The sequence below is a fragment of the Entelurus aequoreus genome, linkage group LG11 (assembly GCF_033978785.1).
Source record: "Entelurus aequoreus isolate RoL-2023_Sb linkage group LG11, RoL_Eaeq_v1.1, whole genome shotgun sequence".
NCBI lineage: Eukaryota > Metazoa > Chordata > Actinopteri > Syngnathiformes > Syngnathidae > Entelurus > Entelurus aequoreus.
Genome location: NC_084741.1, coordinates 15,379,371 through 15,404,112, shown reverse-complemented (window position 1 = coordinate 15,404,112; position 24,742 = coordinate 15,379,371). Strand labels below are relative to the sequence as shown.

General features: G+C 43.0%; 2 protein-coding genes across 7 annotated transcripts in view; one reads left to right on the top strand and one right to left on the bottom strand.

The window, feature by feature from the left end:
- LOC133659820 (BMP-binding endothelial regulator protein-like) overlaps positions 1 to 24,742 on the top strand; it is a 450,456-nt gene that overhangs the window by 189,686 nt on the left and 236,028 nt on the right. The gene's annotated exons all lie outside the window — the stretch shown is intronic.
- LOC133659822 (trichohyalin-like) lies at positions 6,533 to 10,897 on the bottom strand. Its single transcript, XM_062062605.1, has 2 exons — positions 10,403 to 10,897; positions 6,533 to 10,327 (listed from the first exon to the last, which is right to left on the bottom strand). The coding sequence occupies exons 1-2, from the start codon at positions 10,751 to 10,753 to the stop codon at positions 7,388 to 7,390; spliced, it is 3,291 nt and encodes a 1,096-aa protein (XP_061918589.1). The 5' UTR covers positions 10,754 to 10,897; the 3' UTR covers positions 6,533 to 7,387.

The window sequence follows — 24,742 nt, the reverse complement described above, 5'->3', positions numbered from 1 at the left end:
ACCTGAAAGTCCTGTCCGGAGTCGTCTGTTTGCATCCCGGGAGAACGAACCGCGCAGTAAGCTGCAACCTCCCTTTTTGCGGGTGTTAGACAGATATCTACTATCAGTATTGGATGAGGACTCACCTAACGGCAACACACCTCGGACAAACTGATTTTATTGTTGAACAAATCAACATTTATTAACACACGTACACACACACGAAAAGTAGAGAAAATCGGGACCGACGAGTACTGTTAGTTCTGGTCTCCATCCCTAGTGCCAACTTCACTGGTTTTGAAGTTTGTACAAGAAACGACCAACCTTGTGTGCTTATTGGAGGACAATTAGCTGTGAATGGGACTGTCCAGCTTTTCACAATTCGCACTGCTTGTATCGGAGCTTATATCCGACATTTTACATGCAATTTGATATGATTCGATACTTGTCTTTTTGCGGGTGTCGGACAGATATCTACCATCAGTATTGGATGAGGACACACCTAACGGCAACACACCTTGGGTAAACTGATTTTATTGTTGAACAAATCAACATTTATTAACACACGTACACACACACGAAAAGTAGAGAAAATCGGGACCGACGAGTACTGTTAGTTCTGGTCTCCATCCCTAGTGCCAACTTCACTGGTTTTCAGGTTTGTACAAGAAACGACCAACCTTGTGTGCTTATTGGAGGACAATTAGCTGTGAACGGGACTGCCCAGCTTTTCACAATTCGCACTGCTTGTATCGGAGCTTATATCCGACATTTTACATGCAAATTGATATGATTCGATACTTGTCTTTTTGCGGGTGTCGGACAGATATCTACCATCAGTATTGGATGAGGACTCACCTAACGGCAACACACCTCGGATAAACTGATTTTATTGTTGAACAAATCAACATTTATTAACACACGTACACACACACGAAAGGTAGGAGAAAATCGGGACCGACGAGTACTGTTAGTTCTGGTCTCCATCCCTAGTGCCAACTTCACTGGTTTTGGGGTTTGTACACGAAATGACCAACCTTGTGTGCTTATTGGAGGACAATTAGTTGTGAACTGGACTGTCCAGCTTTTCATAATTCGCACTGCTTTTATCGGAGCTTATATCCGACATTTTACATGCAAATTGATATGATTCGATACTTGTCTTTTTGCGGGTGTCGGACAGATATCTACCATCAGTATTGGATGAGGACACACCTAACGGCAACACACCTCGGACAAACTGATTTTATTGTTGAACAACAACATTTATTAACACACGTACACACAAACGAAAAGTAGAGAAAATCGGGTCCGACGAGAACTGTTAGTTCTGGTCTCCATCCCTAGTGCCAACTTCACTGGTTTTCAGGTCTGTACAAGAAACGACCAACCTTGTGTGCTTATTGGAGGACAATTAGTTGTGAACCAGACTGTCCAGCTTTTCAAATTTCAGACTGCTTGTATCGGAGCTTATATCCGACATTTTACATGCAAATTAACATGATTCGATACTTGTCTTTTTGCGGGTGTCGGACAGATATCTACGATCAGTATTGGATGAGGACACACCTAACGGCAACACACCTCGGACAAACTGATTTTATTGTTGAACAAATCAACATTTATTAACACGTGTACACACACACGAAAGGTAGGAGAAAATCGGGACCGACGAGCACTGTTAGTTCTGGTCTCCATCCCTAGTGCCAACTTCACTAGTTTTGGGGTTTGTACAAGAAACGATCAACCTTTTGTGCTTATTGGAGGACAATTAGTTGTGAACTGGACTGTCCAGCTTTTGACAATTCAGACTGCTTGTATCGAGCTTATATCCGACATTTTACATGCAAATTGATATGATTCGATACTTGTCTTTTTGCGGGTGTCGGACAGATATCTACCATCAGTATTGGATGAGGACACACCTAACGGCAACACACCTCGGACAAACTGATTTTATTGTTGAACAAATCAACATTTATTAACACACGTACACACACACGAAAAGTAGAGAAAATCGGGACCGATGAGTACTGTTAGTTCTGGTCTCCATCCCTAGTGCCAACTTGACTGGTTTTGGGGTTTGTATAAGAAACGACCAACCTTGTGTGCTTATTGGAGGACAATTAGTTGTGAACTGGACTGTCCAGCTTTTCACAATCCGCACTGCTTGTGTCGGAGCTTATATCCGACATTTTATATGCAAATTGATATGATTCGATACTTGTCTTTTTGCGGGTGTCGGACAGATATCTACGATCAGTATTGGATGAGGACACACCTAATGGCAACACACCTCGGACAAACTGATTTTATTGTTGAACAAATCAACATTTATTAACACATGTACACACACACGAAAGGTAGGAGAAAATCGGGACCGACGAGCACTGTTAGTTCTGGTCTCCATCCCTAGTGCCAACTTCACTGGTTTTGGCCTTTGTACAAGAAACGATCAACCTTGTGTACTTATTGGAGGACAATTAGCTGTGAACCGGACTGTCCAGCTTTTCACAATTCGGACTGCTTGTATCGGAGTTTATATCCGACATTTTACATGCAAATTGATATGATTCGATACTTGTCTTTTTGCGGGTGTCGGACAGATATCTACCATCAGTATTGGATGAGGACACACCTAACGGCAACACACCTCGGACAAACTGATTTTATTGTTGAACAAATCAACATTTATTAACACACGTACACACACACGAAAAGTAGAGAAAATCGGGACAGACGAGTAGTTCGTTCTGGTCTCCATCCCTAGTGCCAACTTTACTGGTTTTGAGGTTTGTACAAGAAACGACCAACCTTGTGTGCTTATTGGAGGACAATTAGCTGTGAACCGGACTGTCCAGCTTTTCACAATTCGCACTGCTTGTATCGAGCTTATATCCGACATTTTACATGCAAATTGATATGATTCGATACTTGTCTTTTTGCGGGTGTCGGACAGATATCTACCATCAGTATTGGATGAGGACACACCTAACGGCAACACACCTCGGACAAACTGATTTTATTGTTGAACAAATCAACATTTATTAACACACGTACACACACACGAAAAGTAGAGAAAATCGGGACCGACGAGTACTGTTAGTTCTGGTCTCCATCCCTAGTGCCAACTTCACTGGTTTTGAAGTTTGTACAAGAAACGACCAACCTTGTGTGCTTATTGGAGGACAATTAGCTGTGAATGGGACTGTCCAGCTTTTCACAATTCGCACTGCTTGTATCGGAGCTTATATCCGACATTTTACATGCAATTTGATATGATTCGATACTTGTCTTTTTGCGGGTGTCGGACAGATATCTACCATCAGTATTGGATGAGGACACACCTAACGGCAACACACCTTGGGTAAACTGATTTTATTGTTGAACAAATCAACATTTATTAACACACGTACACACACACGAAAAGTAGAGAAAATCGGGACCGACGAGTACTGTTAGTTCTGGTCTCCATCCCTAGTGCCAACTTCACTGGTTTTCAGGTTTGTACAAGAAACGACCAACCTTGTGTGCTTATTGGAGGACAATTAGCTGTGAACGGGACTGCCCAGCTTTTCACAATTCGCACTGCTTGTATCGGAGCTTATATCCGACATTTTACATGCAAATTGATATGATTCGATACTTGTCTTTTTGCGGGTGTCGGACAGATATCTACCATCAGTATTGGATGAGGACACACCTAACGGCAACACACCTCGGACAAACTGATTTTATTGTTGAACAACAACATTTATTAACACACGTACACACAAACGAAAAGTACAGAAAATCGGGACCGACGAGAACTGTTAGTTCTGGTCTCCATCCCTAGGGCCAACTTCACTGGTTTTCAGGTCTGTACAAGAAACGACCAACCTTGTGTACTTATTGGAGGACAATTAGTTGTGAACCAGACTGTCCAGCTTTTCAAATTTCAGACTGCTTGTATCGGAGCTTATATGCGACATTTTACATGCAAATTAAAATGATTCGATACTTGTCTTTTTGCGGGTGTCGGACAGATATCTACGATCAGTATTGGATGAGGACACACCTAACGGCAACACACCTCGGACAAACTGATTTTATTGTTGAACAACAACATTTATTAACACACGTACACACAAACGAAAAGTAGAGAAAATCGGGACCGACGAGAACTGTTAGTTCTGGTCTCCATCCCTAGTGCCAACTTCACTGGTTTTCAGGTCTGTACAAGAAACGACCAACCTTGTGTACTTATTGGAGGACAATTAGTTGTGAACTGGACTGTCCAGCTTTTCACAATCCGCACTGCTTGTGTCGGAGCTTATATCCGACATTTTATATGCAAATTGATATGATTCGATACTTGTCTTTTTGCGGGTGTCGGACAGATATCTACGATCAGTATTGGATGAGGACACACCTAACGGCAACACACCTCGGACAAACTGATTTTATTGTTGAACAAATCAACATTTATTAACACATGTACACACACACGAAAGGTAGGAGAAAATCGGGACCGACGAGCACTGTTAGTTCTGGTCTCCATCCCTAGTGCCAACTTCACTGGTTTTGGCCTTTGTACAAGAAACGATCAACCTTGTGTACTTATTGGAGGACAATTAGCTGTGAACCGGACTGTCCAGCTTTTCACAATTCGGACTGCTTGTATCGGAGTTTATATCCGACATTTTACATGCAAATTGATATGATTCGATACTTGTCTTTCTGCGGGTGTCGGACAGATATCTACCATCAGTATTGGATGAGGACACACCTAACGGCAACACACCTCGGACAAACTGATTTTATTGTTGAACAAATCAACATTTATTAACACACGTACACACACACGAAAAGTAGAGAAAATCGGGACAGACGAGTAGTTCGTTCTGGTCTCCATCCCTAGTGCCAACTTCACTGGTTTTGAGGTTTGTACAAGAAACGACCAACCTTGTGTGCTTATTGGAGGACAATTAGCTGTGAACCGGACTGTCCAGCTTTTCACAATTCGCACTGCTTGTATCGAGCTTATATCCGACATTTTACATGCAAATTGATATGATTCGATACTTGTCTTTTTGCGGGTGTCGGACAGATATCTACCATCAGTATTGGATGAGGACACACCTAACGGCAACACACCTCGGACAAACTGATTTTATTGTTGAACAAATCAACATTTATTAACACACGTACACACACACGAAAAGTAGAGAAAATCGGGACCGACGAGTACTGTTAGTTCTGGTCTCCATCCCTAGTGCCAACTTCACTGGTTTTGAAGTTTGTACAAGAAACGACCAACCTTGTGTGCTTATTGGAGGACAATTAGCTGTGAATGGGACTGTCCAGCTTTTCACAATTCGCACTGCTTGTATCGGAGCTTATATCCGACATTTTACATGCAATTTGATATGATTCGATACTTGTCTTTTTGCGGGTGTCGGACAGATATCTACCATCAGTATTGGATGAGGACACACCTAACGGCAACACACCTTGGGTAAACTGATTTTATTGTTGAACAAATCAACATTTATTAACACACGTACACACACACGAAAAGTAGAGAAAATCGGGACCGACGAGTACTGTTAGTTCTGGTCTCCATCCCTAGTGCCAACTTCACTGGTTTTCAGGTTTGTACAAGAAACGACCAACCTTGTGTGCTTATTGGAGGACAATTAGCTGTGAACGGGACTGCCCAGCTTTTCACAATTCGCACTGCTTGTATCGGAGCTTATATCCGACATTTTACATGCAAATTGATATGATTCGATACTTGTCTTTTTGCGGGTGTCGGACAGATATCTACCATCAGTATTGGATGAGGACACACCTAACGGCAACACACCTCGGACAAACTGATTTTATTGTTGAACAACAACATTTATTAACACACGTACACACAAACGAAAAGTACAGAAAATCGGGACCGACGAGAACTGTTAGTTCTGGTCTCCATCCCTAGGGCCAACTTCACTGGTTTTCAGGTCTGTACAAGAAACGACCAACCTTGTGTACTTATTGGAGGACAATTAGTTGTGAACCAGACTGTCCAGCTTTTCAAATTTCAGACTGCTTGTATCGGAGCTTATATGCGACATTTTACATGCAAATTAAAATGATTCGATACTTGTCTTTTTGCGGGTGTCGGACAGATATCTACGATCAGTATTGGATGAGGACACACCTAACGGCAACACACCTCGGACAAACTGATTTTATTGTTGAACAACAACATTTATTAACACACGTACACACAAACGAAAAGTAGAGAAAATCGGGACCGACGAGAACTGTTAGTTCTGGTCTCCATCCCTAGTGCCAACTTCACTGGTTTTCAGGTCTGTACAAGAAACGACCAACCTTGTGTACTTATTGGAGGACAATTAGTTGTGAACCAGACTGTCCAGCTTTTCAAATTTCAGACTGCTTGTATCGGAGCTTATATCCGACATTTTACATGCAAATTAAAATGATTCGATACTTGTCTTTTTGCGGGTGTCGGGCAGATATTTACGATCAGTATTGGATGAGGACACACCTAACGGCAACACACCTCGGACAAACTGATTTTATTGTTGAACAACAACATTTATTAACACACGTACACACAAACGAAAAGTAGAGAAAATCGGGACCGACATGAACTGTTAGTTCTGGTCTCCATCCCTAGTGCCAACTTCACTGGTTTTCAGGTCTGTACAAGAAATGACCAACCTTGTGTACTTATTGGAGGACAATTAGTTGTGAACCAGACTGTCCAGCTTTTCAAATTTCAGACTGCTTGTATCGGAGCTTATATCCGACATTTTACATGCAAATTAAAATGATTCGATACTTGTCTTTTTGCGGGTGTCGGACAGATATCTACAATCAGTATTGGATGAGGACATACCTAACGGCAACACACCTCGGGTAAACTGATTTTATTGTTGAACAAATCAACATTTATTAACACACGTACACACACACGAAAAGTAGAGAAAATCGGGACCGACGAGTACTGTTAGTTCTGGTCTCCATCCGACTCAGGTGTGCCTAATCAAGTGGCTGTTGGGTGTATGATGTGCGAGTTTCTCATGCTGACTTTAATACGAGTCAAGGACACAAACATTGTCTCATTAAAATGTCTTTAATGTCTGAAAGTGGAGTGGTCAATGGGGGGTCCGCGTGTTGGCGAGCCTTTCAGCCTTTTGTGAAGAAACATTTCCCGCCGTCGCCATTGGTCGTCAAGCGGAGATTTAATAAGTGGTCCATGTTGGAAGCTGACCCGTGGACATGCCATCTCCAGCGGACAGTGACCCGGGGAACGAAGCTCCGCCCCCTTTGATGAGGGAAAGACTGCCTTTTTCCTGTCAGATCCAAGATGCTGCTGCAAACTTGGTTGAAGACAAAAAGAATCCTCTCCTCAATTGCGTCCCCTGCAGCACATGAGACTCATCAGCTTTTGGGAGAAGGAGCTCTCTTTTTTGTCTCCCCTCTTCTTCTCCCTCTCCTTCCTCTTCTCCTTGTCTCTCCTCTGCACCTCCTCCCACTCTGCCTTGCGTTTCCTGTCCCTGTCCTTCCTCTTCTCCTCCTCCTTCTTCTCCCGCTCTCTCCACTCCGCCTTCAGTTTCTCCTGCTCCCTCTTCTCCCTGTACTCCTCCTCCCCGCTGCTCTCCATCCCGTCTCTCTTCTCCCTGTCCTTGGTCTCCTCCTTGTCTCTCTTCCTCTGCTCCTCCTCCTTCTTATCTCTCTCCTTCAACTCGGCTTTGAGTCTGTCCCTCTCTCTCTTCCTCTCCATCTCCCTCCTCTCCCTCGCCCTCCACTCTGCCCTAATTCTCCTCTCCCTCTCTCGCCTCCTCTCCTCCTCTCTCTTCTCCCGCTCTTCCCATTCCTCCCTTAACTTCTTGTCTTTCTCCTTCTTCTTCTCCTGCTCCTTCTTCTCCCTCTCCCTCCACTCCCCCATCAGTGCCATTCTTCTCTCCTTCCACTTCTCCTCCAGTCTGTACTCCTCCTCTTTCCTCTCATAACTAGTTGAAGCCGTCTGGCTCTCCTCGTTCTTTAGGCCTTTTTTCTCCTCCTGCTGTCTGTCCTCCTTCCTTAACATTGTGTCTTTCTTCTCCTTTTGGACATTTTCCTTCTCCTTGTTGTTCTTCTCCTCTTTGTCTTCCTTCTGATCGCTTTGTGCTTCCTCTTTGCTCCCTTTCTCCTCCCTGAGTAGATCCTCCTCTTTCTCCTTCTTCTGGCTGATGTCCTCCTTCCCCTCTTTCTCTTTTTGTCCATTCTCTTGCTCCTTCTCCCTCTCCATTTTCTCGTCACTCTCTTGCTCCTTCTCCATCTTCTCGTCACTCTCTTGCTCCTTCTTCCTCTCCATTTTCTCGTCACTCTTTTGCTCCTTCTCCCTCTCCATCTTCTCGTCACTCTCTTGCTCCTTCTCCTTCTCCATCTTCTCGTCACTCTCTTGCTCCTTCTTCCTCTCCATCTTCTCGTCACTCTCGTGTTCCTTCTTCCTCTCCATTTTCTCGTCACTTTTGTGTTCTTTCTTTCTCTTCATCTTCTCGTCACTCTCTTGCTCTGTCCACTTCTCCATCTTCTCGTCACTCTTGTGTTCCTTCTTCCTCTCCATGTCCTCGTCACTCTCGTGTTCCTTCTTCCTCTCCATTTTCTCGTCACTCTCTTGCTCCGTCCACCTCTCCATCTTCTCGTCACTCTCTTGTTCCTTCTTCCTCTCCATCTTCTCGTCACTCTTGTGTTCCTTCTTCCGCTCCATTTTCTCGTCACTCTCTTGCTCCGTCCACCTCTCCATCTTCTCGTCACTCTCTTGCTCCTTCTTCCTGTCCATCTTCTCGTCACTCTTGTGTTCCTTCTTCCTCTCCATTTTCTCATCACTCTCTTGCTCCTCCTCCCTCTCCATCTTCTCGTCATTCTCTTGCTCTTTCTTCCTCTCCATCTTCTCTTCACTCTCGTGTTTCTTCTTCCTCTCTATTTTCTCGTCATTTTTGTGTTCTTTCTTTCTCTCCATTTTCTCGTCGCTCTTTTGCGCCTTCTTCCTCTCCATTTTCTCGTCACTCTCATGTTCCTTCTTTCTCTCCCTCTTTTCGTCACGCTCGTGTTCCTTCTTCCTCTCCATTTTCTCGTCACTCTCGTGTTCTTTCTTCCTCTCCATTTTCTCGTCACTCTTTTGCGCCTTCTTCCTCTCCATTTTCTCGTCACTCTCGTGTTCCTTCCTCCTCTCCATTTTCTCGTCACTCTTTTGCGCCTTCTTCCTCTCCATTTTCTCGTCATTCTCGTGTTCCTTCTTCTTCTCCATTTTCTCGTCACTCTTTTGCGCCTTCTTCCTCTCCATTTTCTCGTCACTCTCGTGTTCCTTTTTCCTCTCCATTTTCTCGTCACTCTCTTGCTCCTTCCACCTCTCCATCTTCTCGTCACTCTCTTGCGCCGTCCACCTCTCCATTTTCTCGTCACTCTCGTGTTCCTTCTTCCTCTCCATCTTCTCGTCACTCTCTTGATCCTTCCACCTATCCATTTTCTCATCACTCTTTTGCGCCTTCTTCCTCTCCATTTTCTCGTCACTCTTGTGTTCCTTTTTCCTCTCCATTTTCTCGTCACTCTCTTGCTCCTTCCACCTCTCCATCTTCTCGTCACTCTCTTGCTCACTCCACCTCTCCATTTTTTCGTCACTCACGTGTTCCTTCTTCCTCTCCATCTTGTCACACTCTTGCTCCTTCCACCTCTCTATCTTCTCGTCACTCTCGTGTTCCTTCCACCTCTCCATCTTCTCATCACTCTCTTGCTCCTTCTTCCTCTCCATCTTATGATCACTCTGTTGCTCCTTCTCCATCTCCACCTTCTCCCGTGGACGCTCTTCTTCCTCCTCCCTCTCCACCTTCCCCTCCTCCTCCTTTTTGCCATTTGCTCTCCCTTGCTCCATCTCCATCTTCTCCGCCTTGTCACTTTCCTGCTCCTTCTCCCTCCCCATTTTCTTGTCCGTCGCTGGCTCCTTCTCCTCCGCCATCTTCTCCTGATCAATTCCTTGCTCCTCCTCCTTTCCCTCCCTGTCATTATTTTGCTTCTTCGCCATCTTCTCCGCCACCTCCTGATCACTATCCCGCTTGTTCTCATCCTTCGCCCTCTTTTTCTCTTCCTCCTCCCTCTGGCCTTTCGCCTGGTCTTTGTGGTCGTGATTGACCTTCTCCTCTGTCCTATGATCGCTGTGTGTCTCTCCTTCACTCTGTTTCTCCTCCTTCACCTCATTCGTCTTTTGGTCAGTCCCTGACTTTTCCTGACAGTCCATGTCTTGCTCGTTCTCCTCCATGTTGTTATTTTCCGTCAAGCCCTGGACCTTGGTAGTTACGACAAAGCAGTCCTAAACGGAGGTGGCACAACACTGGTTGAATGAACTAATCCAACAATCCATCAATCTGGTCTGGCGTATACCCACCAGATGAGGTCTCTCCCTGTTGTGAGTGTTGTCGTGCAGCGATTCCTTGCCTCGGAGCAGCTCCTCCTTCTCCCGCCTCCAGCGCGCCTCCTTGTGGGACATCTGCGTGGCCATTTTGAGGTGGTCCAGCTCTCGGTTGGTCTTGCACAGCTCCACCTGGACATGGTCCAGCTCCACGTTGACGGTGCGCAGCTCCACTTTGAACTTGTCCAGCTCCACGTTGCTCTTGCGCAACTCGGCCTGTGTCTTCTCGTTGGCCCTCATGGTGTTGGAAAGCTCAGAGTTTTCAATCAACATCTTCCTGTAGTTCCCCTCCAGAAACTTCAGGTAGGAGGCGATGTTCTCCTCCATTGTAGGCTCGCTGCTCCTCAGCAAGGGTTACTCTCGGGCTCAATGTGGCATCTGCAATGTGTTGAGTGGGTGCGGATGCAACGAATGAAGGCCTGACATCACGAGGTGTTTGTTTTTGTGATGAGGGTGCTCGCTGTGCCACATCATCAGACGTTGTGCCATGATGCCGTTTCAAAGGGACACGTAGCCTTGTTGTTTGGGGACGAGGGCGTGTCCTAGGAACAACAGCTTGCGCTCTTCTGTGAAGTCTTTCTACTACCTGCTCTACTTCTTCCACATCAAACTCTTCCAAGCGAGTGCTTGTTTTGTGCACTCGGAGCAAAGGAGTTCCCCAGAGTGTTGTCCTAAATGTTTTGCTAAAATGAAAAAGGAAGAAATTCCTCTCAGTGATCACAAAGCGTGTGTCAGAATATCGCCACTCTTACGGTACGTCCTGATTATATTTACGTTCAAAGGGCTTTGGATGGTGCTACATTTCCCACAGTGCATTGCTCTTGGCTGTAATTACAAAACCCCAAAACCAGTGCATTTGGCACGTTGTGTGAATGGTAAATAAAAACAGAATACAATGATTTGCAAATCATTTTCAACTTATATTCAATTGAATAGACTGCAAAGACATGATACTTAAAGGCCTACTGAAATGATTTTTTTTTTATTTAAACGGGGATAGCAGATCCATTCTATGTGTCATACTTGATCATTTTGCGATATTGCCATATTTTTGCTGAAAGGATTTAGTAGAGAACATCGACGATAAAGTTCGCAACTTTTGATTGCTGATTAAAAAAAGCCTTGCCTGTACCGGAAGTAGCGTGACGTCACAGGCTGAAGGGCTCCTCACATTTCCCCATTGTTTACACCAGCAGCGAGAGCGATTCGGACCAAGAGAGCGACGATTACCCCATTAATTTGAGCGAGGATGAAAGATTTGTGGATGAGGTACGTGAGAGTGAAGGACTAGAATGCAGGGCAGGACGTATCTTTTTTCGCTCTGACCGTAACTTAGGTACAAGGGTTCATTGGATTCCGCACTTTCTCCTTTTTCTATTGTGGATCACGGATTTGTATTTTAAACCACCTCGGATACTATATCCTCTTGAAAATGAGAGTCGAGAACGCGAAATAGACATTCACAGTGACTTTTATCTCCACGACAATACATCGTTGAAGCACTTTAGCTACGGAGCTAACGTGATAGCATCGGGCTCAAATGCAGATAGAAACAAAATAAAAAAAACCCTCACTGGAAGGATAGACAGAAGATCAACAATACTATTAAACCATGAACATGTAAATACACGGTTAATAATTTCCAGCTTGGCGAAGCTTAACAATTGAAGCTAACTTAGCTACGGAGCTAACGTGATAGCATCAGGCTCAAATGCAGATAGAAACAAATAAAAAAAAAACCCTGACTGGAAGGATAGACAGAAGATCAACAATACTATTAAACCATGAACATGTAAATACACGGTTAATAATTTCCAGCTTGGCGAAGCTTAACAATTGAAGCTAACTACGGAGCGGCGGCGGCGGCGGGCGTTGTAGCTTTCGACGACACCCCGGCCGCCATCAGAGTCGGCAAGAAACATATATTTCCCCAAAGTTACGTACGTGACATGCACATAGCGACACGCACGTACGGGCAAGCGATCAAATGTTTGGAAGCCAAAGCTGTACTCACGGTAGTGCGTCTGCTATCCAGCTCAAACACAACACAACCTCCTGATTGTGTTGCTACAGCCAGCCGCTAATACACCGATTGCACCTACAACTTTCTTATTTGCAGTCTCAATTGTCCATTAAACAAATTGCAAAAGATTCACCAACACAGATGTCCAGAATACTGTGGAATTGTTCCATGAAAACAGAGAAGTTTGTATGGTGACACATTGGGTACGAATACTTCCATTGCCGTCGTGACGTCACGCGCATACGTCATCATACATAGACGTTTCCAACCGGAAGTTATCAATGATGAAATCTTAACATTGCAACACATGCCAATACGGCCGGGTTAACTTATAAAGTGCAATATTAAATTTCCCGCTAAACTTCCGCTTGGAAACGTCTATGTATGATGACGTATGCGCGTGACGTCAATCGTTGAAACGGAAGTATTCGGACCCCATTGAATCCAATACAAAAAGCTCTGTTTTCATCTCAAAATTCCACAGTATTCTGGACATCTGTGTTGGTGAATCTTTTGCAATTTGTTTAATGAACAATGAAGACTGCAAAGAAGAAAGTTGTAGGTGGGATCGGTGTATTAGCGGCGGACTACAGCAACACAACCAGGAGCACTTTGAGATGGATAGCAGACGCGCTAGCCGCCGACCTCACCTTGACTTCCTCCGTCTCCGAGCCGCCGACCGCATCTATGATCGTCGCTCCGTCGATCGCTGGAACGCAGGTGAGCACGGGTGTTGATGAGCAGATGAGGGCTGGCGTAGGTGGATAGCTAATGTTTTTAGCATAGCTCTGTGAGGTCCCGTTGCTAAGTTAGCTTCAATGGCGTCGTTAGCAACAGCATTGTTAAGCTTCGCCAGCCTGGAAAGCATTAACCGTGTAGTTACATGTCCATGGTTTAATAGTATTGTTGATCTTCTGTCTATCCTTCCAGTCAGGGGTTTATTTATTTTGTTTCTATCTGCATTTAAGCATGATGCTATCATGTTAGCTCCGTAGCTAAAGAGCTTCGCCGATGTATTGTCGTGGAGATAAAAGTCACTGTGAATGTCCATTTCGCGTTCTTGACTCTCATTTTCAAGAGGATATAGTATCCGAGGTGGTTTAAAATACAAATCCGTGATCCACAATAGAAAAAGGAGAAAGTGTGGTATCCAACGAACCCTTGTACCTAAGTTACGGTCAGAGCGAAAAAAGATACGTCCTGCACTGCACTCTAGTCCTTTACTCTCACGTTCCTCATCCACGAATCTTTCATCCTGGCTCAAATTAATGGGGTAATCGTCGCTTTCTCGGTCCGAATCTCTCTAGCTGCTGGTGTAAACAATGGGGAAATGTGAGGACCTGTCACCCTTGATGACCCCCTGGGAGGTGTCCCAGGGGGTCATCAAGGGTGACGGGTCAAATGCAGAGAATAATTTCGCCACACCTAGTGTGTGTGTGACAATCATTGGTACTTTAACTCTAATGCACAGTAAAACTCAATCACTTTTAAGTCCTTTTTAATGTGAATGCTGCTTCATTTTCTTCATTTTTTCAGTATTTCTCTACTACATTATAAGATTATTATTAAAGTCCTACTGAAACCCACTACTACCGACCACGCAGTCTGATAGTTTATATATCAATGATGAAATCTTAACATTGCAACACATGCCAATACGGCCGGGTTAACTCATAAAGTGCAATTTTAAATTTCCCGCTAAACTTCCGCTTGAAAATTCCTTTGGAGGATGACGTATGCGCGTGATGTAGCCAGTGAAACAGAGGTATGGCTTCCCCATTGAAGCCAATACGAAATAGCTGTTTTCATCTCATTATTCCACAGTATTCTGGACATCTGTGTTGGTGAATCTGTTGCAATTTGTTCATTACATTATGGAGAAAGAAGCTGAGCAAGCAAAGAAGAAAGTCGGAGTATTTTGCGAGGGAAGTCATCAACACAACACAGTCGGCGTTTCATTGTTTACATTCCCGAAAGATGCAGTCAAGATCGAAGAACTCGGACAACAGAGACTCTTACCAGGAGGACTTTGATTTGGATACACAGACGCAGACGCGATACCGTGAGTATGCAGCTGCGCTTCCAAACATTTGATCACTTACTATAACTAGCTCGAGCTAGTAGCTAGGAGCTAGCATAACAAACACCTAGGTGTTTGTGATGCGGGATTAATTTGTGGCATATTAAATACAAGCCTGGTTGTGTTGTGGCTAATAGAGTATATATATGTCTTGTGTTTATTTACTGTTGTAGTCATTTCCAGCTGAATACCAGGTCCCACCCGCGCGCTTCCAAACATTTGATCGCTTGCCCGTACGTGCGTGTCACGTACGTAACTTTGGTTAAATATATAAGCTTTTTGAACCTTGCGTTAGGTGAACGGTCCTTTGGGCTGAGTGAGTGTGTGTGTTGTGCAGGTGTTTGAATTGTATTGGCGGGTTATATGGACGGGAGCTAGTAGCTAGTAGCTAGGAGCTAGCATAACAAACACCTAGGTGTTTTTATGCGGGATTAATTTGTGGCATATTAAATATAAGCCTGGTTGTGTTGTGGCTAATAGAGTATATATATGTCTTGTGTTTATTTACTGTTGTAGTCATTCCCAGCTGAATATCAGGTCACCCCCGGCTCTCACAGCATCTTCCCTATCTGAATAGCTTCCACTCCCCACTAGTCCTTCACTTGCACTTTACTCATCCACAAATCTTTCATCCTCGCTCAAATTAATGGGGAAATCGTGGCTTTCTCGGTCCGAATCTCTCTCACTTCTGGCGGCCATCATTGTAAACAATAGGGAATTTTGCGGAAATGTTCAATTGACTGCGTCACGCTACTTCCGGTAGGGGCAAGCCTTTTTTTTTAATCAGATACCAAAAGTTGCGATCTTTATCGTCGTTGTTCTATACTAAATCCTTTCAGCAAAAATATGGCAATATCGCGAAATGATCAAGTATGACACATAGAATAGATCTGCTATCCCCGTTTAAATAAAAAAAAATTCATTTCAGTAGGCCTTTAAGTTACTATTTATCTTGTTGCAGTAAGTTGTCTGCGTTTTTGTGTCTCTCCCTCCTCAATCAGACTATTGAGCAGAAATCAAACATGCATGGTAAACCGTGTGTGTGTGTGTGTTCGTATGTGTGTGGTGTTTAGTCTGAAGCCATATTTAGTCTTTCTGGTTCCAAAAGGAGGCCTATAATCACACGGAACTTTTCTCTTCTCATTACACACACACACACACACACACACACACACACACACACACACACACACACACACACACACACTGAGGCCTGTCATTAAATGTTCACACTAACCTCCCAGGCAGCACGCGTAACAAGCGTGTGTACGTGGACACACATGGTCACATGACGCATGTTGAATAATGATTGTATATTATGTGTCATGGCCTGTCAATGTCGGTCCGACCTCGTTTGGTGTTTCCTTATTTTTCTGTATTTGGGTCCTGTTAAGCGCTCGTATTTTAGTTCCACTTCCGGTCTGGTGGTCTCCTTCACCTGTACCTGATTGGCAACCGAGACACACCTGTTCCGGATTGCCAATCAGGCAATGCCAGACAAGGCTGGATCGTTGTTTCATGTTTTGTCTTGACAATGCTGTGTTTCAGCACAGCTTTCCCCATGCTTCCTGTGCACTTTCCTGCTGCACTAGTCCTTAGTATTCTTGATTTTGGACTTCTTTAAGAGGGAATCCGTTTTTTGGGGAAGAAGCTACTGTCTTTTTGAGTTTTGTTAAATTCCGAATGGGTTCCTCTGGTCCGAGCACTGTCTCCTTCACCTTTCCCTGATTGGCAACCTAGACCAGGGGTGGGCAATTAATTTTTACCGGGGGCCGCATGAGCAACCCGAGCACTGCTGGAGGGCCACACCGACAATATTTCAATTCAATTTTGCTTCAATTATTTTTGATATACCGTAAGATAAAAAATAATAATATTTTCATTTAACCTAACTTATCTTTATACAAAAGCAGATGGCTTTTGATGGTTTTATTTTTAACACTTTCTTACACAACACTTCCTGATGTATAATACAATGCAAAAATTTCAATTTCTGTCACTTTATCCTGCCGCCTCTTTGTTGTGAACGTAGCCCGCCTGTAAGGTGATTGGCGAAGAAGGAGGAAGCGTTGCTGTTGCAGAAATGAGGAGTGAGGATAGACGTGCGTGTGGAAAGAACGAGATAAGTTGAGCTGTGTTAGTATAGCTTGCTCAATAGAAGTTTAAAAAGAGCGTCAGACTTGGTGTGCACTTCTTCTGGACTCTACAATTGATGTCAGAAGTGGGATGAAATGCCTCCCAGTTCGCCTTGCCATCAAACCTGGGAGTCTTCATTGAGGGCGGAATTCCCCCATGGCAAGCAGTGTGCGCTGCACCTGTAGACACTGCCTCTCTTCTCTCTCTCTCTCTCTCTCTCTCTCTCTCTCTCTCTCTCTCTCTCTCTCTCTCCTCACGTGGCACGTACCTCTCAATGACGTAGCAGGCTGAGCACACAATTAAGCAGCGCAGTATGCGCAAAGTTTTTCTTCTGCCACCAACTGTAGCGTCCAGAAGAAGTGCACACCAAGTCTGACGCTCTTTTTAAACTTTTATTGAGCAAGCTATACTAACACAGCTCAACTTATCTCGTTCCTTCCACACTCACGTCTATCCTCACTCCTCATTTACGCAACTCAAGAAGACAACATCAACCTCAGCAGGTGGTTACACTATATTCTTTAAACACAGCAACATGTGTACCACAAATTAAGCACACAGCTTTACCTTTACTTGGCAGTCCATGTCTTGTTGAAAACACGCCATTCGTCATCAACTTTTCTCTTTTTAGCGTCTCGGGGATATGCCATTGCTTCCCCCATGCACCTGCTGCACTAGTCTTTAGTATTTCTCATTAAAGACTCTTCTTGTCTGCCCGCCGTCTCCCGTCCTTGGGGTCACAACTACCAATATCATGCCAGTTCCAAACAAAATAATCCGGCCAGCGGGTGACTTCGCAGGGACCCCCCCGTCGGCGTCGTGGTGCCAGCTTTTGGAACCACACAATTGCTGGAGGACTTGGAAGGCCAGGTTCCACCGTCTTTTCACCGGTGGAGTAGCTTACCAAAGTCGTACTAAAACATTCTGACAGATTTTTGAGGACTGTATGTAATCTTCTACAAACCCCGTTTCCATATGAGTTGGGAAATTGTGTTAGATGTAAATATAAACGGAATACAATGATTTGCCAATCCTTTTCAACCCATATTCAATTGAATGCAGTACAAAGACAACATATTTGATGTTCTAACTCATAAACTTTGCAAATAATAATTAACTTAGAATTTCATGGCTGCAACACGTGCCAAAGTAGTTGGGAAAGGGCATGTTCACCACTGTGTTACATGGCCTTTCCTTTTAACAACACTCAGTAAACGTTTGGGAACTGAGGAGACACATTTTTGAAGCTTCTCAGGTGGAATTCTTTCCCATTCTTGCTTGATGTACAGCTTAAGTTGTTCAACAGTCCGGGGGTCTTTGTTGTGGTATTTTAGGCTTCATAATGCGCCACACATTTTCAATGGGAGACAGGTCTGGACTACAGGCAGGCCAGTCTAGTACCCGCACTCTTTTACTATGATGTAACACGCGGCTTGGCATTGTCTTGCTGAAATAAGCAGGGGCGTCCATGGTAACGTTGCTTGGATGGCAACATATGTTGCTCCAAAACCTGTATGTACCTTTCAGCATTAATGGCCCCTTCACAGATGTGTAAGTTACCCATGTCTTGGGCACTAATACACCCCCATACCATCACACATGCTGGCTTTTACACTTTGCGCCTAGAACAATCCGGATGGTTCTTTTCCTCTTTGGTCCGGAGGACACGACGTCCACAGTTTCCAAAAATTTGAAATGTGGACTCGTCATACTTTGTATCAGTCCATCTTAGATGAGCTCAGGCCCAGCGAAGCCGACTGCGTTTCTGGGTGTTGTTGATAAACGGTTTTCGCCTTGCATAGGAGAGTTTTAACTTGCACTTACAGATGTAGCGACCAACTGTAGTTACTGACAGTGGTTTTCCAAAGTGTTCCTGAGCCCACGTGGTGATATCCTTTACGCACTGATGTCGCTTGTTGATGCAGTACAGCCTGAGGGATGGAAGGTCACGGGCTTAGCTGCTTACGTGCAGTGATTTCTCCAGATTCTCTGTACCCTTTGATGATATTACGGAGTGTAGATGGTGAAATCCCTAAATTCCTTGCAATAGCTGGTTGAGAAATGTTGTTCTTAAACTGTTCAACAATTTGCTCACGCATTTGTTGACAAAGTGGTGACCGTCGCCCCATCCTTGTTTGTGAATGACTGAGCATTTCATGGCATCTACTTTTATACCCAATCATGGCACCCACCTGTTCCCAATTAGCCTGTTCACCTGTGGGATGTTCCAAATAAGTGTTTGATGAGCATTCCTCAACTTTATCAGTATTTATTGCCACCTTTCCCAACGTCTTTGTCACGTGTTGCTGGCATCAAATTCTAAAGTTAATGATTATTTGCACACAAAAAAAATGTTTATGAGTTTGAACATCAAATATGTTGTCTTTGTAGCATATTCAACTGAATATGGGTTGAAAATGATTTGCAAATCATTGTATTCCGTTTATATTTACATCTAACACAATTTCCCAACTCAAATGGAAACGGGGTTTGTATATTCTCACTGAAACTTCAACGTCTTGGGCTTGCTTGCTAGCGTCATTTATCAAACAGGTGTCAGCCTGCAGTCCACACGTATCTCTCATGTGTGACTGCCATCTACTGGTCACACTTATCATTACACCTTGTACCCCCCAAAAAAATGCCTCGAGGTCGATGAGCACAACCAGAATATATCCGTACATCGGGTTATAAGGCGCACTGTCGATTTTTGAGAAAATTATAGGATTTTAAGTGTGCCTTATAGTGCAAAAAATACAGTATTAAAGTATGGTGGGTCTTCAACAGAGAAGTAGATGCTTGAATGCTGCAAAAATGTCCGTGAACAGACAGGACTCTTGTGTACACACATACACAAAAGTGTCCCACAGTGCGTGCATCTCACACCTGACGCAGTCCAGACAAGAAGCATCGCCGTACGCACGCACACACACACACACACACACACACACACACACACACACACACACACACACACACACACCCACACACACACACACACACACACACGGGCAGCAGAAGCGAGGTTAGGGTTGATGGTTTTGGTTGTGGTCCCAGTTTAGATGACGTTCATTTGGAACTGAAACGCTGTTTCACTCCCCCCCCCCTCCCCCCCCCCCCCCCCCCCCACCTCCAAGTCAATAAACTTGAAACTGTTTAAGACCCAATCAAAGCTAGCATCGCTAACGGGACGCTGACCCAGGTAATGCTAACACGCCGTCAACAGCTATCACACATGGCAAATCATGCCATTAGCATGTGGTTACACACACACACACACACACACACACACACACACACACATACTGGTTATTATTTGGAATGGGGACCAAGTTTTGGATCATGACTTGTGGGGACCAGCCTTTCTACAGGTTGTGAAGGCATAAAAAAAATGGTGTAAAATGTCAACTGGCCAGTTAGCTCATACACGTCTTTAAATCTCTGGATTGATGAAGTAATGTGCTGATCATTCTTACTGGGCACCCTGGGGAAAAAGAGTTCATATGGTTCATGGGGACCAAATTTAAATAATTTTGCATAATTCACACAAATTTGTACATGACCACTGAGGACCGTTTAAAAGAAAAAATATGACATGATCCTCAGAATACAGCACTACAGCTGTCCTCTTATAGGAAGTTTCACCACTTAAATGTTAAATAAAGCAAATCCTGCATCTTCTGTGACATTACTGAAAACTGCTATTTAGCAGTAATAAAGTTGTCTGCCACTCCAACTACCATATATAGAAGGATGGAAAATTCTGAATGTGAATCCTACTTTAAGGTAATAATGTTTTATAATCATGCTGTATGAAAATGTCATCCTAATGAATACTAAACCAGATTTTGTTTTTGGAAAAATATATTAGTTTTAACTAAGGATGGATACCATACAGAATCACAGTACTATTAATGGTTAAACCTTTTTAAATGATTAACATCCTTTTAAAAGGTTGCCCTTTTGTCCCCATACCGTCAGAGGTCCCCTAAAGGTGACTGTGTAAACAGAGTGATGTCCCCATTAGGGATGATGTTTAAAAAGAAATTATCGAGTTCGAGCCTATTATCGAATCCTCTTATCGAACCGATTCCTTATCGATTCTCTTATCGAGTCCAGATAGGTTGTTGTATATGGAAAAAAACCCACAATATTTGGTTTAACAAAAGCTCACTTGTATTATATAAGAAGAAAAAAAAAATATTGACTGATACCCCACTAAAAAAATAAAATAAAATAAATAAATATTGACTGTTGTTACCCAAAGTATATTAAGTGGGATTTTTCAGAAAAACAAATATATACAGTAACACAAAAACAACCTGTCTCTGTGATCACTATAGGTGTATAAATAATAATATAGTGTTAAATAAAATCAGTCCCTTGGGCACAAAACTGAAAATAATAGAGCTCTCCAAAAAGTGCACTTCTGCTGCTATTTGACATAACTGTTTGTTATGATGCTTTGACATTTTTGCACTTTATTTCTTTATTGAAAGAAAATTCTATGAAGAGAAAAGTTGTTTGCAAATGTGGTTACAATGCTAAAAAATGAAAAGTCAAAGCTAAAAAAAGAAATACACTTTATTGAGTTAACATTATTTCTTTATAGGGGGAAAGATGTGACGTTATGAGCCAGGGAATATAACAACTACACTACCCAGCATGCAACGGGAGCGACGAGCATGCGCGGTAGCCCCGAAAGGTGTTGTTGCATGTCACCACCCGGAAGCTAAGAATGAGGTTATGAGCACGCTGTGAAAGTAAACGTCAAGAACTCAGCCAACACGCCTCGTCTGCATTATTTATAATTAGACAGACAACACATATACAGTGTGATTTTGTAACGTTTACAAGGAAAGAAAAACAAAAGTTCAAAAAGGGATGTTGTATATATATGTATGTGCTGCAGTTGCTTTAAGAACGTTGCGACAGCTGCCGTAAAGGAGGTGCGTTGCTAGCCTGGTTGCTATGTTGGTCGTAAAAGTGTTGGTCATGTGTTTGTACCCTGCTCAAATCTCTCAGTAAAGTTATTCATTGGATTATACCTTTTGTTTTGAACTTTATTACACCTTGGAGCGCTTTTTCCGGTCCATTGTTTTTCCTGCTTTCGCTATCTGCGCCTAATGACTGAGCTACGTGACGTCATTTCTTGTGATGTCCCACGGGGCATTTCTGGTCGGGAAGGGATTCGAATGAAGAACCAACTCTTTTTCTTTACTATAGTGGTCTCGATAACGGGTACCGGTTCTCAAAAAGGGATTTGAGTCCGAGGACTCGGTTCTTTTCTTATCGAACAACCGGGAAAACCGGTTTCGAGTGTCATCCCTAGTCCCCATTAAGTAAGCATTGCCAGAACACACACACAGTGGCAGCATTAAGCACATTTAAAGGGGAAGAAAACATATTTTGTACTTTGTAGACATGTACCGTATTTTTCGGAGTATAAGTCGCTCCGGAGTATAAGTTGCACTGGCCGAAAATGCATAATAAAGAAGGAAAGAAACATATATAAGTCGCACTGGAGTATACTCTAGTGCGACTTATATATGTTTTTTTCGCACTGGAGTATACTCTAGTGCGACTTATATATGTTTTTTTTCTTCTTTATTATGCATTTTCGGCCGGTGCGACTTATACTCCGGAGCGACTTATACTCCGAAAAATACGGTACATAACATGTGACGGTGGTTAATCTTTGGTCAAAATGTTGCATAGATGATGTTTTACAGATCATCTTCAAGACGCTTTCTGACGGTCTCTTCAGGATGCGCCGTTTAGTCTTGGTTACGTGCCTCCACTTGGACAGCGTCTTCTCCCCACCATCTTTGTTGTAGTTTTTAGCGCTTCCATAGTGAGCCTAGTGTTGTCCTGATACCAATACATTTTGGGACTGGTACAAAAATGTATGTATATTAGAGTTAGTATAGTACCACGATACTAATGAATCATATACGGTACTATACCGCCTCTAAAAAATACCGGTCCCCCATTCCTCCCCAACCCCCGTCGTTGCTGGTTTACGATCAGAGGAGCATGTTCGGCAGCGCACAATCACAGAGTACTTACAAGCAGACACAGTGTGTAGACAGCAAAGGGAGAACGTACACATTTTGGCTTAAAAACTACCGGCTAGCTAGATAGCGGCTAACGTTCATCTGCGGTGTTGTAGCTACTTCTAAATCCCTAATCCTGGTCTCCATGGCGACAAACAAAGTGAGTTTCTTACAAGTATCATCCCTGCAGGACCAGGAATAGCTAAACATGCTTCACTACACACCGTAGCTCATCGGCATCACAATGTAAACAAACGCCATTGGTGGATCTACACCTGACATCCACTGTAATGATACCAAGTACAGGAGCGTATCTAGTCGATACTTCTATGATTATATTGATATTTTTTGGCATAGCAACATCTTCTTTCGTTTTTTTTAAATGTATATTATGTTTATAAAGTCAGGAAATACGTCCCTGGACACATAAGGACTTTGAATATGACCAATGTATGATCCTGTAACTACTTGGTATCGGATTGAGCCCTGGATTTGTGGTATCATCCAAAACTAATGAAGTGAATGCTCCAATGCTGAAGTTGAACTGAAATGCTGACAGAATGTAGTATGAATGTAAGAATAGTTTGAATGTTGGAATGGTTTGAATGTTGAAGGGTTCAAATTTCCAGGAAAACCGTAATTTGGTTTGGGACTTGGGGAAATGTTAGTTTGAATGTCCAGGATGAGTGGAATGTGTTGATATTGGAATGGTTTAAATAGGTAGAAAAATGTGGGAATTGTGCAACTTGGAAAATGTCCCATTCATTTCAATGGGAACTTCCTGGAAATTTGGGAATTTTGAGAAAAGTGGGATTTTTTTTTGAAAATAATTAGGAGCATGAATGTCCTAATGAGCTGAATTGGTTGGTGTTGGAATTGTTTAAATTGGTCAAGAAATGTTGAAATAGTAACAGTTTTTAATTGAGAATTTCCTGGAATTTCGGGAAAACCGGGAATGTTTCTATTTCCTTAACCAACTTGGTTTTTGTCCTGAATATGAGGAGTGTTTTGACGGTGGAACGGTTGAAATGGGTTGAAAAATGGGAAAGGGGTAGTCAAACTTAAGAAGGGTGGAAATAGGTTACCAAAAAACCGAAATTCCTGGAAATTTGTTGAATGTGGAAAAATGGTAGTTTCAATGTCCAGAATGAGTTGAATGTGTTGAAGGTGGAATGGTTTGAATCGGTTGAAGAATGTGGGAATGGTGGAAGTTTGAAAAATGGACAATTCATTTTGAATGGGGAAAATGCAAAAAAAAAAAAAAAAAGGAATTATGGGAAATCCTGGAAATTTTTTTACAATTCTTGAAGTAGAGCACACAATTCCTGAATAGGCTGAATATTTTGAAGTTGTAACAGTTTGAATCACATGACAAATGTGGAAATTGTGCAACTTTGAAGAATGTCCCATTGATTTCAATAAGAATTTCGGGAAAAGCGGGAATTTTTTTGGAAAATGGTAAAAAAGTTGAATGGTCTCAATGAGTTGAAATGGTTGGTGTTGACATTTTTCAAATCGGTCGACAAATGTTGAAGTAGTAACATGTTGAATTGAGAAATAGTAATACAAAATTCCTGGAATTTTGGGAAAACCGGGACTTTTACCAGTTCAAAAAACAACTTTGTTTTTTGTCCTGATTAAACGGAATGTTTTAACGGTGGAACGGTTGAAATGCGTAAAAAATTCTGGAAGGAGCAGTCGACAGAAAAAAGAGTGGAAATAGGGCTTTGGAAAAGCAGAAATTCTGGAAAATCCTGGAATGTTTTTGAGCTTGGAAAAATTATAGTTTGAATTTCCGGAATGGTGGAATGTGTTGAAGGTGGAATGGTTTGAATCTGTTGAAAAATGTAGAAATGGCGGAAGTTTGAAAAGTGGCCAATTCATTTTGAATGGGGAAAATGCAACAAAAAAAAAAAGGAATTATGGGAAATCCTGGAATTTCTTTTTACAATTGTTGAAGTAGAGCACACAATTCCTGAACAGGCTGAATATTTAGAAGTTGGAACAGTTTGAATCAGATG

Excerpts from the sequence above, each read along its gene's own strand:
- LOC133659822 (XM_062062605.1), bottom strand. The coding sequence starts at position 10,753 with ATGGAGGAGAACATCGCCTCCTACCTGAAGTTTCTGGAGGGGAACTAC. Across the intron at positions 10,328-10,402 it reads ACAGGGAGAGACCTCATCTG|GACTGCTTTGTCGTAACTAC; the intron begins GTGGGTATACGC and ends ACCTCCGTTTAG.